This window comes from Rana temporaria, chromosome 12 (assembly GCF_905171775.1).
Source record: "Rana temporaria chromosome 12, aRanTem1.1, whole genome shotgun sequence".
NCBI lineage: Eukaryota > Metazoa > Chordata > Amphibia > Anura > Ranidae > Rana > Rana temporaria.
The window spans coordinates 54,219,445-54,246,388 of record NC_053500.1 but is presented as its reverse complement, the minus strand read 5'-3'; the positions used below and the strand labels follow the sequence as shown (position 1 = coordinate 54,246,388).

Sequence of the window (26,944 nt, the reverse complement as noted above, 5' to 3'; positions counted from 1 at the left end):
CTTCGTAATACTTGCGAATGTCAGGGACACCCATACCTCCTAGTCGTTTGGGCCTCTGCAAAATACGGAGAGCCAGACGGGGACTTCTACCCTGCCAGATGTATCGGAGAAACGCACTGTTAAGGCTCAAGAAAAAAGACCTAGGCAAAGAGATAGGCACCATTTGGAGGAAAAACAAAATGCGAGGAAGCACATTCATCTTTAACACACTGACTCGGCCCATCCACGAGAAAACCTCCCTGTCCCAACGGTGTAAGTCCGCCTTAATGGTGGAAAGCAATTGGACGTAATTACTAGAATATAATTGAGAGTAAAGGGGGGTGAGGTATACCCCCAAATATTTCATGTGGGTGGTGCACCATTTAAAGGGGAAGGAGGATTGCAACCGTGTACGCAGATCCGACGGGACCTTTAACGATAGAATTTCGGACTTCGCAAAGTTAATTTTGAAGTTAGAAATAGAGCCAAAAGTCCGAAGTTCCATCATAATATTGGGCAGGGAAAGCAGGGGGTTCGCTACATAAAAAAGGACATCATCCGCGTAGGCAGAGAGCTTATGTTCCTGAGAGCCAACGCAAAAGCCCCTAATATCAGGGTTAGAACGTATCTTACTAAGCAGAGGCTCCAGGGTGAGGGCAAAAATAAGGAGTGACAGTGGGCAGCCCTGTCTCGTCCCATTCCCAATAGGGAAAGGGTCAGAAAGAGTACCGTTTACCCTAACCCGAGCCTCTGGCCTACTGTACAAGGAGGAGACCCAAGAAAGCATTTTCGGCCCGAGTCCCAATTTAGACAGCACCGCCCGCAGATATGTCCAATCCACCCTGTCAAAAGCCTTCTCGGCATCAGTGGACAGGAGGAGACAGGGTGGATGGTCCGTCTGCATTTGTACCCACTGAATCAGCTGAATGGCCCTATTCGAATTATCCCGCGCTTCTCGACCAGTAATAAACCCCGTTTGATCGGCGTGAACGAGAGAGGGAAGAAGAGGTTGCAAGCGGTTCGCTAAAATTTTCGCTAGAATTTTAATATCGGTATTTAAGAGCGAGATCGGTCTGTAATTACCCGGAACCATGCAATCCTTCCCCTCCTTGGGCAGCACTGAAATATGGGCCAGCAGGCCCTCCCTAGGCATAGGGGTGCCTGCGGCCAGTGCGTTAAAGTAAGTGCACATATGGCCCGATATCAGGGGGAGAAAAACGTGGTAGTAGGCATTTGTGTAGCCATCAGGGCCAGGGCTTTTCCCCGACGGTAGGTTTTTTACAACGATTTCCAGCTCCTCCGAGGTAATCGGAGACTCTAGAACCTTACACGTTTTGAGGGGGAGTCGGGGAACATGGGCCTCAGCCAGATACTCGCGGATGCGGTCCTGCTTCTGCGTTTCAGTTAGACCTGGGAGTGTGGCAGGCAGCTGATATAGTTGGGCATAATAGTCCTTAAAAACAGGTTGCATGTTTTAAGTTACAGAGGAGGTCTAGTGCTAGAATTATTGCTCTCGCTCTACCAATCGCAGCGATACCTCACATGTGTGGTTTGAACACCGTTTACATATGCGGGCGCTGCTCGCGTATGTGCTCGCTTCTGCGCGCAAGCCCGTCGGGACGGGGTGCGTTTTCTGGCTCCTAACTTTTTTAGCTGGCTCCTAGATTCCAAGCAAATTTGTCAAACCCTGCCTTACACCAGTGTTGGTGGTAATAATGCGCTCGCTGACACCAGTGCTGGGGGTTAATAATGTGTTCGCTGACACCAGTACTGTTGTTTTTGAAGTTTGAAAGTTTGCATGCGGCCCCCCATGGCATATGAAAACTTGTCTTGTGGTCCTCAGGCAATTTGAGTTTGAGACCCCTGATTTAAATGAACCGTGACCCCATGCAAATGATGGGCCGAACGAACGGCGCATGCCCCGTCCCGTGGACGCTTCCCAATGCTCAGAATCACGTCGGAACGAACGCCTAAGATATGTCGAATCACTGCCTACGACGTGAACGTAACCTACGCCCAGCCCTATTTACGTACTACGTAAACAACGTAAAATACGACGGCTGTGTTCCCTGGTGCATTGATGCTGCTGACTTTCACCCGCTTTATGAGGCATAACTTTACGCCGGACGTACGACTTACGTAAACTGCGTATCTTACTGCGACGGGCGCAAGTACGTTCGGGAATCGGCGTATCTCAGTCATTTGCATTTTCGAAGCGTAAATCAATGGGAGCGCCCCTTGCGGCCAGCATAAATATGCGCCCACGATAGGATGGCGTAGGAAACTTACATCGGGCGGATGGAGCCTAATTTCAGGCATATCTTGCTTTCAAAGTCAGACGCATAGATACGACGGCGCATCTGTGCACTTACTTACTTATTTTTTTATTAATCAATGTATATTTTGTCCATTTATTTATTTTCTTCTTGTCCCCAAACCTGCTTCCTAAAAGTGGATCAAGTGTGCCCAAAATAATCCTTTACTGTTTCTAATACTTTTGGGCATTGCTGGGCTTTGTAGTCCTCTATGCAATAAAGGGCGCCATTCACAGCTTCCCTCCAGGCTTGACAAAAGAGCTGGGCGGCCCCGAAACACGTAGCCATACCCCTTCTGGGATGTGGCACTGCCATTACTTCCAGTCGGCTCATTGCTGCGTTCTACAGCCCGATCTGCTTCCTGGTTGTTGATGTCCCATCTGACATAGCAGATGTCCAATCTGGCTAAGCAATGGTGCCCCATAACCCCGAACCAACCTACCATAATTTGTTACATTCACTAACAGCCAAAATTGAAAGGAAATTCCAATACCTGTAATTTAATAGTTAGCTAGATATTTATTATTTTGAATTCTTGGATTTTCTTTCTTATTTTCGGATTTTCAAATTTCCGAATTTTCTGATTTTTGAATTTCCGAATTTCTGAACTTTCATATTTTCGAACTTACAATTTCTTTACAAATTTTCAAATTCACGGAAAAAAAATGAAACAGAAATGAAAATGAACTAATTTTTCTAGTTTTCCATAAAGGGCATAAACTCTGTTGAAGGCTGTTACTGCAGGATGTCAGAAAGTATGAATTTGGGGAGAATGAGAGTGGTTTGGTTCAGGAGGGAGGAGAAAAAAGGATTAGTACACTTTGAATGTATACTTAATTCTTTATGTGGAAATTATTCCCTTTTTTACACTTCTAAAATGTTTTGAATTAATGATGCAATGCTCATTAAGCAAATTGTGATTTTCTTGTAGACATGTTTTCTTTGGATCTCCTGCAAACATTGTGTCCAGATTCATGTAATTACTACCAGGTAAGTTATTCCAAAACTGTAATTTGATAAGGGATCTGGTGTGGATTTTTGGGGGAACTCCACGCCATTTTTAAAAAAAAATTGGGGTGGCGTTCCCCTTAAAATCCACATCAGACCTGAAGAGTCTGGAATGGATATTTGGGGGGAACCCCACGTAATTTTTTTTTAAATTGACGGCGGGGTTCCCCTTAATATCCATACCAGACCTGAAGGGCCTGGTAATTGAATTTGGGGGGACCCCACGCTTTTTTTTTTTTATGAATGAATTCTCTCTGAATTGCCGGGAGCCGACAATTCATTATAGCCGCAAGTCGGTTTTAAATGAATTTTTTTCTTTCAGAAATGACACTTTGTGCAGAGACAGTTATAAGTACGGGAAACATGCGCTATTTCACATGCATACTTTACACCCCCCCTAGGTACGAAATTTAAAGGAATATTTTACTTTTATTTTTTCACTTCAAGCATTATTAAATTCACTGCTCCTGAAAAAACGTCAGTTTTTAAAACTTTTTTTGCATTGATACATGTCCCCTGGGACAGGACCCAGATCCCCAAACACTTTTTAGGACAATAACTTGCATATTAGCCTTTAAAATTAGCACTTTAGATTTCAAACGTTCGAGTCCCATAGACTTTAAAAAGGTTCTAAAGTTCACACGAACATTTGGTGTGTTCGCAGGTTCTGGTGCGAACTGAACAGGGGCTCATCCTTACTGGTAAATACGGGGTCTGAGCAGCAGCCCCAGGCTAGCAGGTACAGGGTCCAGGCTAGTGGGTGCGGGGTCCGGGCAGTGGCTTCAGGCTAGCAGGTGCAGACTACAGGCTAGCATGTGCAAGGCCCGGGCAGCGGCTCCAGACTAGCAGGTGCCCCGCTGTATAATTGTACTTTTTATCTTCTCAGGTGCTTTCTGATGGTCATTTTGATGGTAAATATGACTATATGGATTATCATGGTTACTGAAGAATCCACACATCACACAACTGAATTGGAGTTGTTCTTTAGAAGAAAGGCTGCAAGAATGAATAACACTTTTCATTATAGCCGCAAGTCGGTTTTAAATGAATTTTTTTCTTTCAGAAATGACACTTTGTGCAGAGACAGTTCTAAGTATGGGAAACATGCGCTATTTCACATGCATACTTTACACCCCCCCTAGGTACGAAATTTAAAGGAATATTTTACTTTTATTTTTTCACTTTAAGCATTATTAAATTCACTGCTCCTGAAAAAACTTCAGTTTTTAAAAAAAATTTTGAATTGATACATGTCCCCTGGGACAGGACCCAGATCCCCAAACACTTTTTAGGACAATAACTTGCATATTAGCCTTTAAAATTAGCACTTTAGATTTCAAACGTTCGAGTCCCATAGACTTTAACCTCCCTGGCGGTATGATTCTTTCAGAAAAAACATGCTGAAAGCGGTACCATTATTTGCAAGGAAATTTGGCGTTTTATATTGTAGGTCTGTCATTTTTAGAAATAACTCACTTAAATCTGACCAAACAAGCTTCTAATAGGCATCCCGGGTATGACATTTTTTTTAAAACAAAATTATAAATTATAATATAATAAATAATTATAAATAATTATAACAAATAATAATATAATGTAATCAAATCAAAATCACTGAAATTTGCTCAGTTGCAGAATTGTTGCTGTCATTATTTTTATTTTTTTATGACGAATTTCCCCACAAATTGCTATCGCACAATTCTGCAAGTGATTATAATTTATTATCGCTGTTTTTTAGCTGATCTAAAACTATTTTTGACATAAAGGGACACTTTTGGTTGCTATGGACAATCTACAGTTTGCAGGGAGAAAGAAACGTTTTTATTATATAAAATGACATGCATGACACAGGACAGACCACTAGGGACAAGGGGGGTGTGTTTTTTTTACATACAGTACTGTAATCTATAAGATTACAGTATACTGTATGTATAGTGTTTGTTTACTTTTTTGAATTTGGCGCCGTTCTCCGTCCCCGTGCGTCGTAACGTCGCAGGGAACGGAGATCAGCGTCACACGGAGGCACTGTGTGAATCGAGCGAGGTCCTGCTCGCTCACACAGCGCGGTGGCATCGCTGGATCCAGGGACAAGGTAAGTAAAACTCCCTGTACATCCAGCGAGGCGAGCCCGAGTCTGACTCGGGGTTACCGATCCTAGCCCAAAAATCTCACCCCGAGTCAGACTCGGGAACACCGCCCAGGAGGTTAACAAGGTTCTAAAGTTCACACGAACATTTGGTGTGTTCGCAGGTTCTGGTGCGAACTGAACAGGGGCTCATCCCTACTGGTAAATGCGGGGTCTGAGCAGCAGCCCCAGGCTAGCAGGTACAGGGTCCAGGCTAGTGGGTGCGGGGTCCGGGCAGTGGCTTCAGGCTAGCAGGTGCAGACTACAGGCTAGCATGTGCAAGGCCCGGGCAGCGGCTCCAGACTAGCAGGTGCCCCGCTGTATAATTGTACTTTTTATCTTCTCAGGTGCTTTCTGATGGTCATTTTGATGGTAAATATGACTATATGGATTATCACGGTTACTGAAGAATCCACACATCACACAACTGAATTGGAGTTGTTCTTTAGAAGAAAGGCTGCAAGAATGAATAACACTAAAGATAATGACGATGACGGTACAAGCATTTTTTTTAATGTAACATTGTTTTCTTTTCATGAGCACTTGCTCCAGAGTGTAACAATGTTCACACATAAAAGTTTTTCTGAATCTAAACTGGTGGCAACAAACAGAGAAGCATTAGAACCCCTGACTGACAGGAGTCATTTTTTTTACTCCCCTGAGAAAATTCACACTTTCTTTTTCCCCAAATGAGGTAAAATCTACTATTTAAATTACCATAGCAGGAATAGGTAAGAAATCTCTCAATGAGGACAATTGTTTTAGTAAAAACTGGCCAAGAAAGGAGTTGCTCACTTTTGAGCGATTTCATTTCACTTCCTGTTCCTATGGGACAGGAATTTAAGGAAAATTCCTGATATAGAACAAGGACAGAAAAAAATGAAAGGGGGTTTAATCCTTTCCCTACTCTATCCAAAACGGAACAAAGTTTAAACTGTAGATATCACCCAACTTGTCCTTTCTGCTCCTCCCAGGACCTCCTTCTTTCTAGCTCACTTGTTACCTCCTCCCATGCTCTCCTTCAGGACTTCTTCAGAGCCTCTCCCATCCTCTGGAACTCCCTGCCCCAATATGTCCGATCAGCCCCTACCCTGTCCACCTTTAGGCAACTCTTGAAAATAAATTTATTCATGGAAGCCTACCCCATCTCCACCTAAGAACTCCACTTGAGTCACCTCGATCAGTTAATTTCCTTGCAGCCATTACCTTTTGTACCACCTCCTCCTCCTTTTAGATTGTAATCTCCATGAGCAGGACCCTCCTATTTTTTCTGTATCTGTATTCTGTATGAAATCTTGCGGTAGAGAGGAGGAGACGGCTTTCAGCTGCTGCAGGGAGAGCCACATGGGGATCAGTTACTGTTTTTGCACCCTCGATGCACCAATGTCTATGATCCCATGCATCCTGCTGACAGGGCCCCCAATGACAGTACAGGAGGCCCATCTTCCCCCCCTTATTGGTGGCCTTGTGTGCACCATGCATTTTGCACCCATGGAGGATGTGCCACTGTCTCCATCCTGGGGTGCACAGAATCAAATTCATATGTATTTGTGTGCCTTCTAATACAGCCCCGGGTAGCAAAAGAAGGGGGGGGGGGGGTTTTAATCCTTCAACACTTTAAAAGCACTCTAAGACTAGGCCTTTTCTAGCACTTTTTGTTTACTTGTAACAATCAGTATTTTTGCTAGAAAACCCCCAAACAATATCTTTTTTAGAGGTCCTAGAGAATAAATTGGTGGGTGTTGCAATTTTTTATGTCACACAGAATTTGTACATTTTTGGGGTAAAATATAAAATATAATGTTACGCCACGTAAATAGCTACCAAACATGTAATGCTTTAAAATTGCCCATGCCCCTGCAACAGCAAAGGACATACATTTTACTATCCATAGGTGACACTTTAAAAGCCTTTACAGGTCACCACTTTAGATTTACACAAGGGGTCTAATGCTAAAATGACTGCCCATGATCTAACGTTTGAAGTAATGCAGCACGTGTGGGACGATCGCTGTTTGCTTGTGTTAGCCTTTGCATGCAAAAAATGGGCAGGGGGGCACCTATTTACATAGTTACATAGTTAAATAGTAGGTGAGATTGAAAAAAGACATCAAGTCCAACCTATTATATGTCAGTATTACCTTGTATATCCCTGTATTTTGTGCTCATTTAGGTGCTTATCTAATAGTTTCTTGAAACCATCGATGCTCCCGGCTGAGACCACCACCTGTGGAAGGGAATTCCACATCCTTGCCGATCTACGTAGTTTAAGGTTAAACCTCTTTTCTTCCAATTTTAAAAAGAGGCCACGTGTCTTGTTAAATTTCATTCCGCAAAAAAGTTTTATCCCTATTGTGGGGTCACCAGTACGGTATTTGTAAATTGAAATCATATCCCCTCTCAAGCGTCTCTTCTCCAGAGAGAATAAGTTCAGTGCTCGCAACCTTTCCTCATAACTAATATGCTCCAGACCCTTTATTAGCTTTGTTGCCCTTCTTTGTACTCTCTCCATTTCCAGTACATCCTTCCTGAAGAGTGGTGCTCAGAACTCTACAGCATACTCTAGGTGCGGCTATAATATTGTTTTATCTCTGGAGTTAATCCCCTTTTTAATGCATGCCAATATTCTGTTTGCTTTGTTAGCAGCAGCTTGGCATTGCATGCCATTGCTGAGCCTATCATCTACTAGGACCCCCAGGTCCTTTTTCATCCTAGATTCCCCCAGAGGTTCTCTCCCCAGTGTATAAATTGCATTCGTATTTTTGCCACCCAAATGCATTATTTAAAAATGTTCTACATTGAACCTCATTTGCCATGTAGTTGCTCACCCCATTAATTTGTTCAGATCTTTTTGCAAGGTTTCCACATCCTGCAGAGTACAGTAGGTGTTTGTGATATTGTGTTTTTAGCATGACAGCATCGCGCTGATTCTCGGCGACATGGTGCCGAGATCTCGCCGACATCTCGCACTCACTGGAATAGTGACAGCACATTCCAACGTGCGTGTCATAGAAGCGACGGGAGATCCGACTTGGATTCCCGCCAATTCTACACGTGTGCGGCGTTTGTTATGAATCCTGAGGGGGAAGTCCCTGCCGGATTTTAAATAAAAATTCGGCATGGGGTCCCCCCTCAGGAGCATACCGGGCCCTTAGGTCTGTTATGGGTTGTAAGGAGAGCCCCCCTACGCCGAAAAAACGGCGTAGGGGGTCCCCCTACAATCCATACCAGACCCGTATCCAAAGCATGCTACCCGGCCGGTCAGGAAAGGAGTGGGGACGAGCGAGCGACCCCCCCCCCTCCTGAGCCGTACTAGGCTGCATGCCCTAAACATGGGGGGGTTGGGTGCTCTGGGGCAGGGGGGCGCACTGTGGCCCCCCCACCCCAGAGCACCCTGTCCCCATGTTGATGAGGACAGGGCCCCTTCCCGACAACCCTGGCCGTTGGTTGTCGGGGTATGCGGGCGGGAGGCTTATCGGAATCTGGGAGCCCCCTTTAATAAGGGGGCCCCCAGATACCGGCCCCCCACCCTAAGTGAATGGATATGGGGTACATCGTACCCCTACCCATTCACCTGGAGGAAAAGTGGTAAAAACACAAATAAAAAACACAGGGTATTAAAATATTTTACAGGAAAAATAAATCTCGCGCCAAATGAATTACACTAAATTATATACTTGATAAATCAAGTGACTAACTGAGTGAAGCTGCTCCCAAATAAAATCAGGTGACTGACTTGCATATATTGTGTAGTGAGGTGAGGGGCGCTATATCAAAATAGTGGATGCGTGTCACAATGTGCGTTTTGAGTAGTACACAGTGTAACTGTGTGCCCAAATCTATGTGAAAAACCAAACAGATTATAGTTTAAACTCTATAAGTACAATAGTGCCAAATGCTGTGAAAAAAAAAAAAAAAAAAAAAAAAAAAAAAAATTAAAATTAAATTAAAAGAATGTCCAGCAAATAAATAGTTAAGTGCAAAATGGATCCAGTGTTGTATCAAGTCCAGGTGCAAAATGCAAATAATCCAATCCCAAATCGCAGGGAAAAGTGCAAATGCTAAAGTGCTTGTGAATCATCAAAATAGCCAAAGTGCGAGAAAGAAGTGATCCGCCTTCACCTATAGGTCACCAGAATAATAATGGATGGCTCCTTACCACACGGTGTTGACCAGATTACTTAAAATATGGTCAATCAGGCTTGTTTTAAATGAGGATCAGCAGGGTCTCATTGGATTCCAATGTCAGCGATTGCAGCAAATGGTGTACCAAGAAAGGAGAAGAGATACCACCATAGTGTAAAACCATTTAATATCCAAAAGTTAAAATTACAATGCCAAATGGCCTCTTACTGTTGCTGGTGCCCGTTCCCGGCACTGAGGCTGTAGGTGGTGGGGATAGTAAGACAAGATAAGAGATGGCCGCGTCCTGGTCCACTAGCGTGCGTTCCACCGCTAGTTGTCCATCAACCAGTGAGGCCGGAAGTGCGTGGCTATGCGTGCGCGCTTGGATACCGCCTCGACGTCACGTTTCAGTTAAACCGTCTTCAGGAAGCGTAAAATATTTTATTAGTCTGCTCCGGAGGCTCCCCCTGTCTTCTTTAGCTCTTTTACCAGGGGGAGCTTCTTCTTCCGATTTCCGGGGGTCTTCTCCTGCTCTCCGGGGTCTTCACCGCTCTTCTGTGACGTCTTCTCCGCTCCGGGGGGTCTTCTTCTATGTTCGCCGCTCTCCGCTCTTGACTCGGCGCACCCCGGTTCTTCCTCCCGCTGTCCGGTGCCTTCTCCTTCTTCCGCTGTTCTGTGACGTCTTCTCCTCTTCTTCCGCTGTTCTGTGACGACTTCTACTTCTCCCTTCAGGCCGCTGTGCTGTGACGTCTTCTCTTCTTCTCTTCTCCCGATGTTGACACGCCGGCTCTTCTCGCTGAAATGGCAGGTGCGCTGCTTTCATCGGACCTATATAGGCCTCACAGTCCCATCATGCTCTGTACCTACCCATGTGATACCTACCCACGTGGGTAGGTATCACATGGGTAGGTACAGAGCATGATGGGACTGTGAGGCCTATATAGGTCCGATGAAAGCAGCGCACCTGCCATTTCAGCGAGAAGAGCCGGCGTGTCAACATCTGGAGAAGTGAAGAAGATGACGTCACAGCCCGGAAGAAGAAGAATACGTCACAGCACGGAAGAAGAAGATAGACGTTCAGCGCTGAAGGAGAAGGCACCGGACAGCTGGAGGAAGAACCGGGGTGCGCCGAGTCAAGAGCGGAGAGCGGCGAACATAGAAGAAGACCCCCCCGGAGCAGAGAAGACGTCACAGAAGAGCGGTGAAGACCCCGGAGAGCAGGAGAAGACCCCCGGAAATCGGAAGAAGAAGCTCCCCCTGGTAAAAGAGCTAAAGAAGACAGGGGGAGCCTCTGGAGCAGACTAATAAAATATTTTAATACCCGGTGTTTTTTATTTGTGTTTTTACCACTTTTCCTCCAGGTGAATGGGTAGGGGTACGATGTACCCCATATACATTCACTTAGGGTGGGGGGCCGGTATCTGGGGGCCCCCTTATTAAAGGGGGCTCCCAGATTCCGATAAGCCTCCCGCCCGCATACCCCGACAACCAACGGCCAGGGTTGTCGGGAAGGGGCCCTGTCCTCATCAACATGGGGACAGGGTGCTCTGAGGTGGGGGGGCCGCACGGGTCTGGTATGGATTGTAGGGGGACCCCCTACGCCGTTTTTTCGGCGTAGGGGGGGGCTCTCCTTACAACCCATAACAGACCTAAGGGCCCGGTATGCTCCTGAGGGGGGAACCCATGCCGGATTTTTATTTAAAATCCGGCGGGGACTTCCCCCTCAGGATTCATAACAAACGCCGCACACGTGGAGAATTGGCGGGAATTCAAGTCGGATCTCCCGTCGCTTCTATGACGGCTTTGTCTCTATCGCGGCAAGCCAGCTCGGCGCTGGCTCCCACGATGGGGCTCGTAGGTGCTCAATCTCGCCGAGAAAGGGAGCGAGATTGACACAATATCGCGTGCACCTACTGTAGTTATTGCCCTGCTGCATTCTTGCGTTGGCCGCTAGGGGGCGCGGCCATTGTGATCGGCGTATAGTATGCAAATTGCATACTACCACCGATTCACAAAAGTTGCGCGGGCCCTGCGCACGCAAGGTACGGAGTTTCCGTACGGCGACTTTAGCATAAGGTTGCTCCTGCTAATAGCAGGCGCAACCAATGCTAAAGTATAGCTGCGCTTCCCGCTCGCGACGTTCAAATTTTACGTCGTTTACGTAAGTGAACCGTGAATGGCGCTGGACGCCATTCACGTTCACTTAGAAGCAAATGACGTCCTTGCGACGTCATTTGCCGCAATGCACGTCGGGAAAGTTTCCCGACGGAGCATGCGCTGTTCGCTCGGCGCGGGAGCGCGCCTGATTTAAATGATTCCCGCCCCCGGCGGGATCATTTACATTAGGCAGCCTTACGCCCGGCTGTTTAGCATATCGCCCGCGCAATTTACGGAGCAATTGCTCCGTGAATCGCGGGCAAAGCGCAATATTTGCGTGGGCGCAGAGAAAAATTTTTGCTCTTTGCCCACGCAAATATTGCGCGAATCTACCTGAATCTGGGCCAGTGTCTTTGTATTCCCCTTATGTTTCCTATTTGTGTGATTTATACTGAAGCCAATTGATCTGTGATCGCTGTTTCCTAAATTGCCCCATATTTCCACATCCGTGATCAGGTCTGTATTATTGGTAATCAGTAGGCAGTAACGCTTTATTTGTAGTTTATTTAAAAAATAAATGAATAAAAAGTCCCCAAATCTTTCCCATAGTTTGTAGACGCTATAACTTTTGCGCAAACCATTCAATGTACGATTTTTTTTACCAAAAATATGTAGCAGAATACATATTGGCCTAAACTTATGAAGAAATTCGTTTTTTTTAATTTTTTATTGGAAATGTTTTATAGCAGATTATTTTTTTTTTAATTGTCCGTTATTTGGTTTATAGCATAAAAACCGCAGAGGTGATCAAATATTACCAAAATAAAGCTCTAATTGTGCAAAAAAATGGCCTGGTCAGGAAGGGGGTAAAACCATCCAGAGCTGAAGTGGTTAAATGCTTCACAGTAGTCGTCTTCAAAGATCAATGGGCACTATAAATTAGTTTTTTTAAGGGACGGTACATTGGTTTGAAGACCAATTTATGTGCTTTGTTTAAAGCTTTATCATTTATCAGTTTTTATTTTGAAAACGAACCCTTTATTTAAAAAGCCCATAAAAAAAAGCCATAATACTGTATATACCATTTGATTTGGAAACTATTCTGATCTTTCTAATAGAAAAACCATCAGAGCTGCATTCTTGTTGGTAGCCTATGTTAACTGACTAACGATAAATCAGAAATGGTCCATTTATGGAGTCATTCCACACTCAGTAGTGTATGATGTGTGTGTGTATAATCTGATCTATATTACTATTCAGTTGTTCACAGCATAGCAGTAAATCTAAAAAAAAATTCTCAGTATGAAAATTGACTATTGTATTACAAATCCATATTACTTTTCTCAACAGATGGCGATGAAGATTTGAACAGATGTGGATGCTCATATAAATGTGCCATTAACAAAAGAGTTTATAGTTACCTGTACCCCTTTAATATTGAGTACAACCTCTTTTCTGCAGCAATGATCTATATCATGTGGAAGAATGTGGGACGCAAGATTGATGAAAATGCTTTATTCCATCATGGACTTGGGCCAGGGGTTCGTCAACACATTCCACTTCTGGGCCTTTTTTCTGGTTTGGCCATTGTAATTACAGGCCTAGTAATGTTTATCTTGTATGAAGTAGGTAGAGGGAATCCTCAAAAACTTTGGGTATCTTTGACTGCTTTTTACTTCTTTCATTTGATCAGTCTTTTTCTTATGTGTCTGGCCAATGTGGTGGGAATTGTAATTTTCCAGCTGGATAAGAGGAACATGTGCAATCAGAAGAACCCAAGTCGGACCTTAGATACTGTTCTACTTGTGTTAGCAACATTAGGCCAATATGAAATTTCTTATTTTTCTCTTATAGCCATGGTATCCATAGTTCCCTTTAGCCTCATGTGTGGTTTAACATTTTCCTATTCCGTACTGATGATTATTCAACACTTCTTTCAAAATGCTTTAATAATCCAAGGCCTGCACCGTCTTCCCCCCGCCAACTTACTTAATGCTCATTCAGGAGCGAGTTCCCCCGTTTCCGTGGAACACCATGATTCTATAAGACGTAGAAGTGTGCCAGAGAAAGAGAAAAGATTGTCCCTAACGAGCCTTCCAGGAAATCTGAGAATGTCAAGAAGATCGACTCTGGTGGGAAGCATTAAGAGCCATCTGAAGAAAAGGAAAACTATGAAGGACGTTTATTTGTTTCTCTTCCTCTGTAATATTACTGTAAGTAATTCATGTCTTTGTATCCTACTCATGCACAGGCTAATTTTGTTCAATAGTACAAATATTATTCAAAATTATTTCCTGCTTATTTACTAATGGAATACAGAACTTCCACTTTGCAAAGAAAATGTCCACTTAAGTTGGTGATTAAGCTTCATTCATCCAATCATGTGCAATACAATAATGCCATTTTTCTTTTATGATTGGGTTTTCAGTGTCAACTTTACTAAGTGAACATCCTCTATTCTTTTATGAATGCCCAGAAGTATATTTCTGCACACCCAGGTTTTTTGCTGTCACTCTTACCCAAGTTCCCTAACTAGTCTTATTATTACACTAACAAGATGTCATGCCTGCACAAGCCATACTTAAAGGAACACTAAAGGAAAACATATTTTTTTGTAAAATAACAAACATTTTATACTTACCTCCACTGTGCAGCTCGTTTTGCACAGAGTGTCCTCGAACCCTGTCTTCTGGGGTCCCTTGGCGGCTGTCTCGGCTCCTCCTCGCAAGAGCTTTCCACCTTTATGCGCGCGAGCTCGTATGGTGGAAAGCTTTTGCGGGCGCGCTCCCGTGATACAGTGGCGGGCATAGCCACCGACTGTATCACTCCGCGGCGTCATCAGATGCAATTGAAAGCAGCGCCAGCCAATGGCTGCGCTGCTATCAATCCGTCCAACCTAGCCAATCAACGGCCAGGCTGGGAACCCAAGAGAATGATGGGGACGAGCAAGGGACTTTCGAGGGGTGAGGTAAGTAAAACGGGGGTTCGGGGGTGGTACCGTCGGATGTTTTTTCACCTTAATGCATAGGATGCATTAAGGTGAAAAAACATTTACCTTTACAACCCCTTTAAGTTGAGGACAAAGGCCATAAAAGAGACAGCTGACTTGAAGAATTAACCCTCACAGCGCTGGCAGAAAGTGTCAAAAGACCAGGCTGATCCTCTCCCCTGAGTTGATGGTTCTTCCCCACATTGGTAGTGCACATGACAACAGTCTATTAGCACTAGGACGGAGAAGGAGCCAGCCAAATTAACTTTTTAGGTTAAACCGCAGGTGATTGGTTGCTAGGTCACAGGGTGGTCCTAGGCAACCAATCACCAGCTTGCTAATATGAAAATTTACTCTACTGGCTCCCGACCTCTGTCCAGAACTGTGCTGCCTCCCAGTCTCTACTGTGGAAACTGCTATGGAAGGGAAAGGGGGCGGTGTGTGTGTGTGTGGGGGGGGGCGGGTGATGTGAAGGGGCAGAGGACACTGTTATGGGTAGGGTCACCCACATAGCAGTGTTATCTACCACCCTTCACATCACCCGCCACCCCTCTGAACCCTGTATTCTGAGGCTAATGCACTCCTTAACCCTAAATTCTGAGTGCAATGCACTCCTAAACCCTGCATTCTGAGCGCTATGTACTCCTGATCCCTACATTATGAGCGCAACATACTCCTGATTCCGTCATTCTGAGCGCAAAGCACTCCCGAACCCTGCATTCTGAGCATAGCGCACTTACAAAAACATACAAACCCTGCATTCTGGGAGCAAGGCACTCCTGATCTCTGTATTCTGAGAGCAACGCACTCCTGATCCCTACATTCTGAATGCAACGCACTACTTAAGCCTGCATTTTAAGCACAACGCATTCCATGACGCTGAATTCTGAGCATATTACACTCCTTAACCCTGCATTCTGAATACAACGCACTCCCAAACCCTGCATTCTGAGCGCAACGCACTCCCAAACCCTGCATTTTGAGAGCAATGCACTCCTTAACCCTGTATTCTGAGCGCAACGCCCTCCTGATTCCTGCATTCTGAGCACAACGCAATCCCAAACCCTGCATTCTGAGTACAACGCACTCCCGATCCCTGCATTTTGAGTGCAACGCACGCCCAAACTCTGCATTCTGGGAGCAACGTACTCGGATCCCTGCATTCTGAGCGCAACACACTCCTGATCCCGGCATTCTGAGCGCAGCACACTACCGAACCCTGCATTCTGAGCGCAATGCTCTCCTGAACCCTGCATTCTGAGCATGTTGCACTCCTTAACCCTGCATTCTGAGTGCAATGCCCTCTGAGTGCAACGCACATCCATAGGATGTATTAAGGTGAAAAAACACAAGGGTTTACAACCCCTTTAAACCTGCATTCTGAACGTAATGCACTCATTAACCCTGCATTATGAGCCAAATACACTCCTTAACCCTCCATTCTGAGCTTAATGCACTCCTTAACCCTGCATTCTGAGCATAATATACTTCAAACCCTGTATTCTGAGCTCAGAGCATACTCATGATCCCTGCATTCTGAGCCTAATGCACTCCCTAATCCTACATTCTGAGCATAATATACTCCAAACCCTGCATTCTGAGCTCAGCGCACACTCATGATCCCTGCATTCTGAGCAAAATGCACGGGTGAACCCTGCATTCTCTGCATAATGCACTCCTAAACCATGCCCTCTCGTAATACTTGTATTTTTGTTCTGAGTGAAAATATTTTATCAAAAAAAAAGATCGGTCTTACTGTCTTTTTGGGTTGATCTTTGACTTCATCAGTGTGGTTCAAGTAGATCTTCATCTCTCGAAGGTTGCCTACCGCAATTTTAGAGAGATATCTCCTCACGTTCTATCAGATAAAAATGTGATGGAAATACCCTATTAGTACAGAGGAAAAGGATCAGAACTTCTGATAATGTTTTAGTGCCTTGTTGTCCCATTTTTTGAACTGGTAGCAAGGGAAAAAATCCCCAGCAGGGTTACAAAAAAAGAAACAAAAAACCTGAAAAAAAATGTTTCCCTACTCTAGTAAAAAAAACAAAAACATCTTTGGACTACATCCATATTACAGTGAAGAATAAAAACACTGATGAAAATATTCTAGGAACGTTTTCTTACGTAATCCAACTAACTTCTCCACTATTATCTCCACCATCTCAAAAGACGGAAGACCATGCCCTTCAAGAGAGGAGTGTTAATGGGTTAAAAGGGATACATTTATTAGTAATACTTACATTTTATATGTACCTAGTTTACATGAAATGTGTAAATTTATAATATTCTATGAGAACAAACTACCAGACCTACCTTCATGTTAACATTACTATATATGACTTTTTATACTGGTTATTGCCTATAGAGCTGAATTATTTAATGACCTGCCTGTTTTTTCCCACAGTTCTGGATTTTGCCAGCCTTTGGAGCTCGAGTCATGTTTGACTCCGGACTGGAGGTGAATTTTTATGGATTTTCTATGTGGGCTATAATTACCAATATTTGCCTTCCTTTTGGAATTTTTTACCGGATGCACTCTGCTGCCAGTTTACTGGAACTATATAGCACGGCCTAGAAGGTCTACAATATTATCTGCTGTCTGGAATACAAGTATTTTTACCAACAACAACTTGAATGGCTAACATGTCAAAGACCTTGAAATTTCAAAGAAGAAGGGACTTGTGAAAATATGGACCTTGTTTAAAGTATTTTAGGGCCAATGGTTAGGTTAATAGGTAGAAGAGGGTTTGATTTCTGATATTTCCCATAACACCTACTCAAATGCTAAGTGTAACATCAACTTCAGTGCCTACAATGTTTAGCACACCGCAAATTATTGGGAAAAACTACTAAAATATTTGTTGCATTCTTTATGCCACTCACATAATTTAATTAGGATTTTAATCTTAATAAAATAAGAAATGTGTACTAAAGTTATGAAAAGTTTATACAACATAATTAGCCCAAACTTTTTGTATTTAGGAATGTTTGGAGGAGGGCTAGAACTAGACATGTGCAACTAGTTTTATTCCAAATTAGTTTTTTAACACATTTTAACAAATTTGTTAATTCAGAAATATACGAATTAAGGAAAACCCGTTTAACAAATTTTCCAAATATTCATAAATTCGTCGATTAGAAAATTAGAAAATTCAACATGAGAAAATCAGGAAATTCGGAATTTAGAAAATCCGTAAATTCGAAAAGTCGTAAATTCGAAGTCTGAATATCCGTAAAAAGAATGTAAATCCGAAAATTTGAAAACCTGAAAATTTAAAAATCTGCAATAATAACAACTATTACTAACTATTTATTATAGGTATTGGAATTGCCTTTCAAATTTGGCTGCTAGTGAACATAACGAATACGAATTTACCCAAAGTTACAAATTATCTGAAATAATGAATGTCGTATCTAAACTAATGGAACATAACAAATTAACAATGATAATAAATAACAATAATAATAAAAACATTTTATTATTATTTATTATTAATTTGTTCCGTTCCACTTGTTTAGATGTGGAATTCGTTATTTCAGATAATTCGTAACTTTGGATAAATTTGTATTCCTTACATTGACTAACAGCCAAATTTGAAAGGAAATTCCAATACCTATAATTTAATAGTTAGTTATTATTAGTTAGGTAGCTATTTAGAATTTTCAGATTTTCGTTCTTTCTAATTTTCGGATCTTCTTTCTTTTTTTCCGGATTTCCGAAATTCAGAATTTTCAGATTTCCGAATTTCAATCATAACCAATGATCGGAAAACGAAAAAAAATAAATAAAAAAAACGGATGAAAACGAAAACAAACACATTTTTCACATGTCTAGTTAGAACCTCTGATGAGCACATGAATTTGAGGAAGGAAGAAGCTGCAGGAGATTAGCAGCTATTAAAAAAGTAAAGCAGTTTTAAGAAAAAAATAACAGAACACTTGTTTATGATACGCACATTTTAGAAAACTAAATGTCATTCAGTAAGGCCCCTTTCTCACTGAGGCGTATTTCAGGCGTTTTAGTGCTAAAAAAGCGCAGAAATCACACCTGATATACTCCTGCCCCAGCATTCTCAATGTAAAAGCCTCAGGCCTCGTACACACGACTGAGTTTCTCGACAAAAACCAGCAAGAAACTTGCTGGGAGATATTTTTTTGCCAAGGAAACCGGTCGTGTGTACATTTCCGTCAGGGAAACTGTCGGGAAACTCGACGAGCCAAAAATAGAGCATGTTCTCTATTTCCTTGATGGGAATGGAGAAAATTGGCTTGTCGAGTTTCTCGACGGCTTCACAAGGAACTCGACGAGCAAAACGTTGTGTTTCGCCCGTCGAGTTTCTCGGTCGTGTGTACGAGGCTTGAGGACTTTCACACTGAGGCGATGCGCTGGCGGGAGGAAAAAAATCTTTGGAGCGGTGAGAGGAGCGGTGTGTATACCGCTCCTTCACTGCTCCTTCCAATTGAAAACAATGGGACATCGCGGTAATACCGCCCGCAAGGTGCCTCTGCAGAGGCGCATTGAGGGCGGTATTAACCCTTTTTTGGCCGCTAGTGGGGGATAATACCGCACCGCTAGCGGCCAAATACCGCCGCAATTCAGCTGCAATTCTGACGGTTAAAGTGCCGCTAAAAATAGCAGTGCTATACCGCCACCGCACATCCTGCCCCAGTGTGAAAGGGGCCTTAAGGTTTACACACACTCCCCGGCCACTTTATTAGGCACACCTGTTCAATTGCTTGTTAACACAAATTGCTAATCAGCCAATCACATGGCAGCAACTCAATGCATTTAGACATCTAGATGTGGTGAAGACGACTTGCTGAAGTTCAAACTGAGCATCAGAATGGGGAAAAAAGGGGATTTAAGTGACTTTGAACATGGCATGGTTGTTGGTGCTATACATGGATTAAAATGTCTTGAGGTCAGAGGAGAATGGACAGACTGGTTTGAGATGATAGAAAGGAAACAGTAACTCGTTACACCCAAAGTATGCAGAATACCATCTCTGAATGCACAACACATCAAACCTTGAAGCAGATGGGCTACAGAAGCAGAAGACCACACCAGGTGCCACTCAGCTAAGAACAGGAAATGAGGCTATAATTTGCACAGGCTCACCAAAATTGAACAATAGAAGGTTGGAAAAACATTGCCTGGTCTGATGAGTCTGGATTTCAGCTGGGACATTCAGATGGTAGGGTCAGAATTTGGTGTAAACAACATGAAAGCATGGATCCATCCTGCCTTGTCTCAACGGTTCAGGCTGGTGGCGGTGTAATGTTGTGGGGGATATTTTTTTGGCACACTTTGGGCCCTTAGTACCAACTGAGCATTGTTCAAACACCACGGCCTACCTGAGTATTGTTGCTGACCATGTCCATCCCTTTATGACTACAGTGTACCCATCTTCTGATGGCTCCTTCCAGCAAGATATTGCCCCATGTCACAAAGATCAAATCATCTCACCACTGGACAATGAGGTCACTGTACTCCAATGGTCTCCACAGTCACCAGATCTCATCCAATAGAGCACCTTTGGCATGTGGTGGAGACTGGCATCATAAATGTGCAGCCGACAAATCTGCAGCAACTATGTGATGCTATCATGTCACTATGGACCAAAATCTCTGAGGAATGTTTCCAACAACTTGTTCAATCTATGCCACCATGCAAGGTGTACCTAATAAAGTGGCCAGTGAGTGTTTATTATGACACAAAAATACATTCATGTTTATCTGCTATCAATATAAATCCCCATCAAACTTCATAAAGCCATTTGAAGTGGAAACAAGAAATAATAAGATCAATTTTAAGAAACATTTTAAGCATATATATAAAAACTCCTTTATATGGTGGTAGTGCATTGCAATAAAGCAGTGGTCTCCAAACTGCGACCCGAGGGCCAGATGCGGCCCTTTGCTTGCCCTTATCCGGACCTTGGAGCTTTATCCCTCCCACTGATACGAAACACTATTCTGCCATCTGACACCGACAATGGAGTACCATTTCTCCCACTGACACAACTAATAGAGCACTATTACTCCCTATGATACCAGCAATGGGGCACTATTCCTCCACCTAATACCAGATGTTCACCAACAATGATGCCAGGAAAAATGTTACTCCCGCTGGCCAAAGTCCGGCCCTCCAAGAGTCTGAAGGACAATAAACTGGCCCTTTGTTTAGAATGTTTGGAGACCCCTGCAATAAAGTATAAATGACAGGAAATTGGATGTTATTAGATAGACATTAGCACATTTCTTAAAATGATGTTCATTGTCAATCCTGTGCTGCCTATAAATACTTATGCATTATCAAAGTTCTTTATTAAATACAGGTGTCTGCAAACAATACATTGTGTTCCCACAAGCTGTATACAAATATATATTTATTCAATAAGACACTGCTGCGCCAACTAATGTCTTCAAATACAATATATACCACCAATATGTGTCAGAAAATGTGTACTCCAACTCTGTATCGTGGACAATACCTTAAAAAACAAAATAAACCATGAGTATTGTGTCTATATATAAAATATCACAATGAAAATGAAATGAACCATAAATATTGTGTCAATATACAAATATCACAATATACACTTGTACCAATGTATATCTGTGTATAAATCTAGAACGTTTTCATATACATACAAGTAACTCACATAGAGATGTATTTCTGTTCTACAAGAATCAGAACATGAAATCCAAGTGCCGTTACCCCAGGCCTCCAAGCACTACCAAGCTATGCCAACCTCTCAATAGGATACTGGAATGAGTATAATATTTGGAATAACAACCCCTATGCTTCACATCTAATATATTATGGGCACTATATTAATTATATAATTCTCATACGGGAGGGTCCAAGTAAGACCATAGTCCCCTCCAGGGATGGACTGGCCATTGGGACTACAGGGAGTTTCCCGGTGGGCCGATGGCTCAGTGGGCCGGCTTCAGTGACAGCGGCCTGGGAGTTTCTCACTTCTGCCTAATCTTGTCCCATAAGGGGGGGCACCAAACTGATTCTTTGCCCCAGGAGAAATAATGTCTAGCTTCCCCACTGGTACTGCCTTTAAGGCCGGGTACACACGAACAAACATGTACGGTGAAAGCGGTCCGTCAGACTGTTTTCACCGTACATGTCTGCCAGAGGGCTTCTGTACGATGGTTGTACACACCATCGTACAGAAGTCCGCGCGTAAACAATACGCGGGGCGTGTCCCTGTCGTCGCCGCGACGATGACGCGGCGATGACGCAGAGACGTGGGCGGGCCTGCCATTTAAAGGCTTCCACGCATGCGTCAAAGTCATTCGACGCATGCGAGGGACGGCGGGCGCCTGGACATGTACGGTAGGTCTGTACTGACGACCGTACATGTCGGTTTTAAAACACGTCCAGGAATATTTGCCCGCTGGGAAAAGGCCCGGCGGGCAAATGTTTGCTGGAATTCGGCCCGCTCGCGCCCACACACGACCGAACATGTATGCTGAAACTGGCCCGCGGACCAGTTTCAGCATACATGTTTGGTCGTGTGTACGGGGCCTAAGAGTACCAGCCGTTCTACTCTAATAAAGTAAAATGGCTAGTGGCTAGTGAAGGGGGAGAGGGGGCTTGGGTGGCCGAGGGGGGGTGCGGGAGTTGTCCAGCCGCTGTGGGAGAGACCTGTCAAAGTGGGCGAGTCTGGATGAAGTCCAGGGCCACATTTCTGTCCCAGTCCAGCCCTGGTCCCCTCTTTAGAACATTGTAAAACAAATCCTTTGGTCTGACATACTTGCGTGTAATACTGTAGCTCCACAAGCATGAATGTTTCTAGATAATCAGAGCATCACCAAAAATCATTTTGAGCCTGCTGGAGACAACTCCTACTTACATTTTAAAAGCTGTCACCACCTGCTGTTAAAAAATAAGTGACCTAAAGGTCAATTTTGCAGAGCAAAAAAAAAAAAATTAACAAAAAGGGGGACTATATAAGTCACAGCTATTGGTTTAAGAAAGAGGCAGGCCTACCTCGAAACGCATAACCAGGTGACATCACTTCCTGGGCCACGTTTAGGATTGCCACATTTTCTTCAAGTCAAACACTTTAGCGGCACACTGCAATTGTTTTTATAGTATAAACTATACATATATTTTGCTATTAAATAACATTTCTAATCATGAAGTTAACCATTTGGCGCCCGCGCTATAGCCGAATGACAGCTACAGCGCGGACCCCAAATGCCGGTAGGACATCAATAGACATCCTCCCCTTTGTGTGCTCCCCGCGCGCCCCTTTTCCTGGTTTCGGCCCCTTACCACGTGATCAGCTGTCAGCCAATGACAGCTGATCACGTGATGTAAACAAAAGCCGGTAATCCTTTTATTCTTCTCCTCGCGCTTTCAGCGTGAGGAGAAAAAAAAGCCAATCACCAGCTTATGTGAAAGGGACATTGGTCCCAAGAGGAAGGAGGCACATTTGCCTTGTGTGCCACCAGTAACCCCTGCTAGTGCCACCTGCAATTGCCCACAGTGCCCACCAGTGCCACCTATCAATGCCCAAGAGTGCAACCTATCAATGCCCACAAGTGTCACCTATCAATGCCCACAAGTGCCACCTATTAATGCCCACCAGTGCCACCTATGAATGCCTCCTCAGTGCCACCTATAAATGCCTACCCAGTGCCACCTAGCAGTGCTGTCTATCAGTTCCCATTACTGCCACACATCAGTGCCCATTACTGCCACCCATCAGTGCCCATCACTGCCACCCATCAGTGCCCATCACTGCCAGCTATCAGTGCCACCTATCAATGCCACCTTTTAGTGCCACTTCTCAGTGCCCACTAGTGCCACCTATCAATGCCCTTCAGTGCCACCTCTCAGTGCCCACCAGCGTACATCAATGAAGAAGAAAAATTACCCATTTGCTCAAATTTATAACGAAATATAAAAAAAATAAAAAAAACGCAGAGGTGATCAAATACCACCAAAAGAAAGCTCTATTTGTGGGGGGAAAAATGATAAAAATTTAATTTGGATACAGTGTTGTATGACTGTGCAATTGTCATTCAAAATGAGTCAGCGCTGAAAGCTGAAAAATGGTCTGGGCAGGAGGGGGGTTTAAGTGCCCAGTAAGCAAGTGGTTAAGGGGACTCTGCAGACTCTAACGTAAGGGAGAACTCTGGGGCCTCTAACATAAGGGATGTTCTGGGAACCCTGATTTAGGGGGAACACTGAGAATTTTAATGTACAGAGAGGACTCTGATGTAAGGGGGAACACTATGGCTTCTGCTGTAAAGCGGAACTTTGATGTAAGGTGGGCTCTGAGAACCCTTATTTCCTTAGTGTACTTACTCAGAGGCAGGAGAGAGAAGGGGGAGACTTCAGTCACAGACAGGGATGGATGGGGAGCTCACTCATCCCTTGGCAGTCAGCACCTCTCATCCAGATGTATCTGAGGCTGCTGGACTTTCCTTTTCTGAGGCACAGCGCCGGGGATTTGAGCGTGGACAGACACAGAGGGAGGTGTAGGGGTGTTTGGGGGGGGGGGGGGTTGTTACTGCTGGAATTTGCAGTGTGAAAGAGTTTAAATGACACTCTCAGCTTAGACAACTGCAGACAGAAACCCTGCTGGGAAGCCATAGTCCAATCTGAATAATGTGTCCAGGTTTCAGGCAGTCTGAAACCCGGATGCATGATTCCAAACCCGAACTATACGGGTGAATCCTGGACAGGTGGCAACCCTAGCCACGTGCTCTCCACCGTTGGCCATCTTGTGATCTCCTATTGCTCTCCAGGGCTCCCACCCACATCCATGCGCGGCCATGCAACACTGTACACAAACCAATTTTTTATCATTTTCTTCCCACAAATAGAGCTTTCTTTTGGTGGTATTTGATCACCTCTCCTCTATGGTTTTTATTTTTTGCTAAACAAACATTTAAAAAAAAAAAGTTTTCTTTGTTTCGGTTATAAAAGTTTGTTTTCTCCTTCACTAACGGGCACTGATAGGGGAACGAAAGAGTTGGCACTGATAAGGTGGCACTGATGAGCACTGATGAGGAGGCACTGATATGAAGAATTGATGGGCACTGATAGGTGTCACTGATATGCAGCACTGAGTCATTTTGCAGGTGTATTAATTCCTCAGGTCGCATGGGCGGGCCATCAGCTCTCCACAAAACATCGCATCCCGACTGCCTTTCTTTCAAACACATCTTTTTTCCTTTTGGCCCATCTAACGTGGAGAGTCTTGCTGGAGAATACTAAGGCGGAACATATGTACAAGAAGCTCCAGGAAACTCCAGGCAGTTTAAAGCAGGACTGTTAAGCCACACGCGCATGAGATCTCATTCAATAGAGATCAACTGGAGTCGGTAAGCAGATAGGAGATAAGAGGTGGAGGGTCTCATCTATTCTGCTATCAGACACGGTTTCCTTGGACTTGTTTGGCACTTTTTCTTATGATAAACCTTGGATAACATGGGAATCGGATTCTTATGGACTATTGTTATAATACACTGATCCAATATTAATTTATCATTATCACAAATTTGTGTTTGCACAGGTGATTTTGTGTGCACGAGTTTTATATAGCAAAGTATTATTGTTTTATTTGAATAGTACTATTTATGCAGCGCAGCTTATTTTTACTTATCTGATTCTTATGTTTATATCTGACATATTTTGCTGCAGCAGCATTACCCCATTTTATTTGAATTAATTTGCACTTTTCACTATCTTATTAATTCCACATACACGTTGAGACCTGCGCAGTATAATTCCACAATGTTTAACCTACGAAGCTGACTGATGGTCCGTCGTGCGTACACACCATCAGTTAAAAAACCGATCGTGTCAGAACATGGTGACGTAAAACACAACGACGTGCTGAAAAAAATGAAGTTCAATGCTTCCAACAAATGCGTCGACTTGATTCTGAGCATGCGCAGGTTTTTAACCGATGCTTTTGCATACTAATGATCGGTTTTGACCTATCGGTTACCAGTCCATCGGTTAAATTTTAAAGCAAGTTCTAATTTTTTTAACCTAAGGTTAACTAACCTATGGGGCCTACACACGATCGGTTTGGACTGATGAAAACGTTCCTTCAGACCATTGTCCTCTGGCTATCCTATCGTGTGTACAAGGCCTTAGGAGCCTGCTGTCGGCTGGCATCACAGAGCCGGCCCAGGCTGAGGAAATATCACAACCATATGGTTGGGATCCACTTATATGCCTGGAGCCCCTGAGAGCTTTAGCCAGCCACTTCCGCCCCCTCCACAGGCCAGCACTCCAGTGAGCATAGGAGGGAGCAGAGCAGAAAGCCATCTGACCATTAGTACGCTCCTTCTGCCAATTGTCCAACTTTCGGCCAACAAATGTTAGATGACATGCTAGTAAATTTTCTGTCAACAATGGTTGGCTGTCAGATTTTCTGATGGCCAGTACACAAATCAGTCACACAAAAGTCGAAAGTACAAATACATATGCTCAGAATCAATGCTCACCAAAAATTAGCAGAAAGGGCCCAAAGGGTTGCGCTCAAGAGCTGAAATCCCTCGTAATACTTCACTACGTTCGTGTTTGTTGGCCGACAATTGTGTACCATTAGTATGCAAGCCAAGATCCAGGCACACGCCCTGAAGACAAAAATCAGATGCTCAGTTGGCCAACAATCTGATCATGTGTACGATGCTTGTCTAAAGCCTGTTACAAATGATCCGATTGTTGGCAGGGGATTGTCTGTTGACAGACTGTTGTCCTAAAATCTGACTGTTAGTACACTTCTTTTGACAATTGTTGTCCTACTTTCTGAGCACAACAGTTGGTTGCCAGATTTTCTGATGGTCAGTACACAGGATGGTGCTCAAGAGCTTAAATTCCTTGTAGTACGTCACTACGTTTGTGTTTGGCCAACAATTGTGTACTGTCAAGCCTCGTACACACGATTGGATTTCCATCGGACAAATCTGTGGAATTTTGTGCGAAGGGCGTTGGCCGTGAACTTGTTCTGGATACAGACGGCAGAACTTTTTCAACCAACATACACAAAACTATGTGTTTTTTCTGCTTTTTAGCGCCACTCTTTGGGCAACTTCTGCTAATGTTGTCTTATGGTTAGCATTGTTTCAGAGCATGCGTGTTTGTACTTTGGATTTTAGTCCAACAGACTTTTGTACACATGATCGGATAATCCGACGGCACACATTTGTTTTCAGAAAATTTGAGAGCATGTTTTTTGTCGGAAATTCTGACAACAATTGTCCGATGGAGCGTACAAAAACCCTGCCATCACAGAATTGTTGTCGGAAAATCCGA

General features: G+C 43.8%; 1 protein-coding gene across 1 annotated transcript in view; it reads left to right on the top strand.

Moving 5' to 3' along the window:
- Positions 1-17,593, top strand: part of LOC120918461 (proton channel OTOP2-like) — a 54,195-nt gene extending 36,602 nt beyond the window's left edge. Inside the window, exons 3-6 of the mRNA XM_040330048.1 lie at positions 3,226-3,284; positions 5,775-5,923; positions 12,999-13,861; positions 17,045-17,593. Of these exons, the coding sequence (XP_040185982.1) occupies positions 3,226-3,284; positions 5,775-5,923; positions 12,999-13,861; positions 17,045-17,215 (1,242 nt within the window). The 3' untranslated portion in view covers positions 17,216-17,593. The remainder of the gene's footprint in view (positions 1-3,225; positions 3,285-5,774; positions 5,924-12,998; positions 13,862-17,044) is intronic.
- The last annotated feature ends 9,351 nt before the right edge of the window (positions 17,594-26,944 follow it).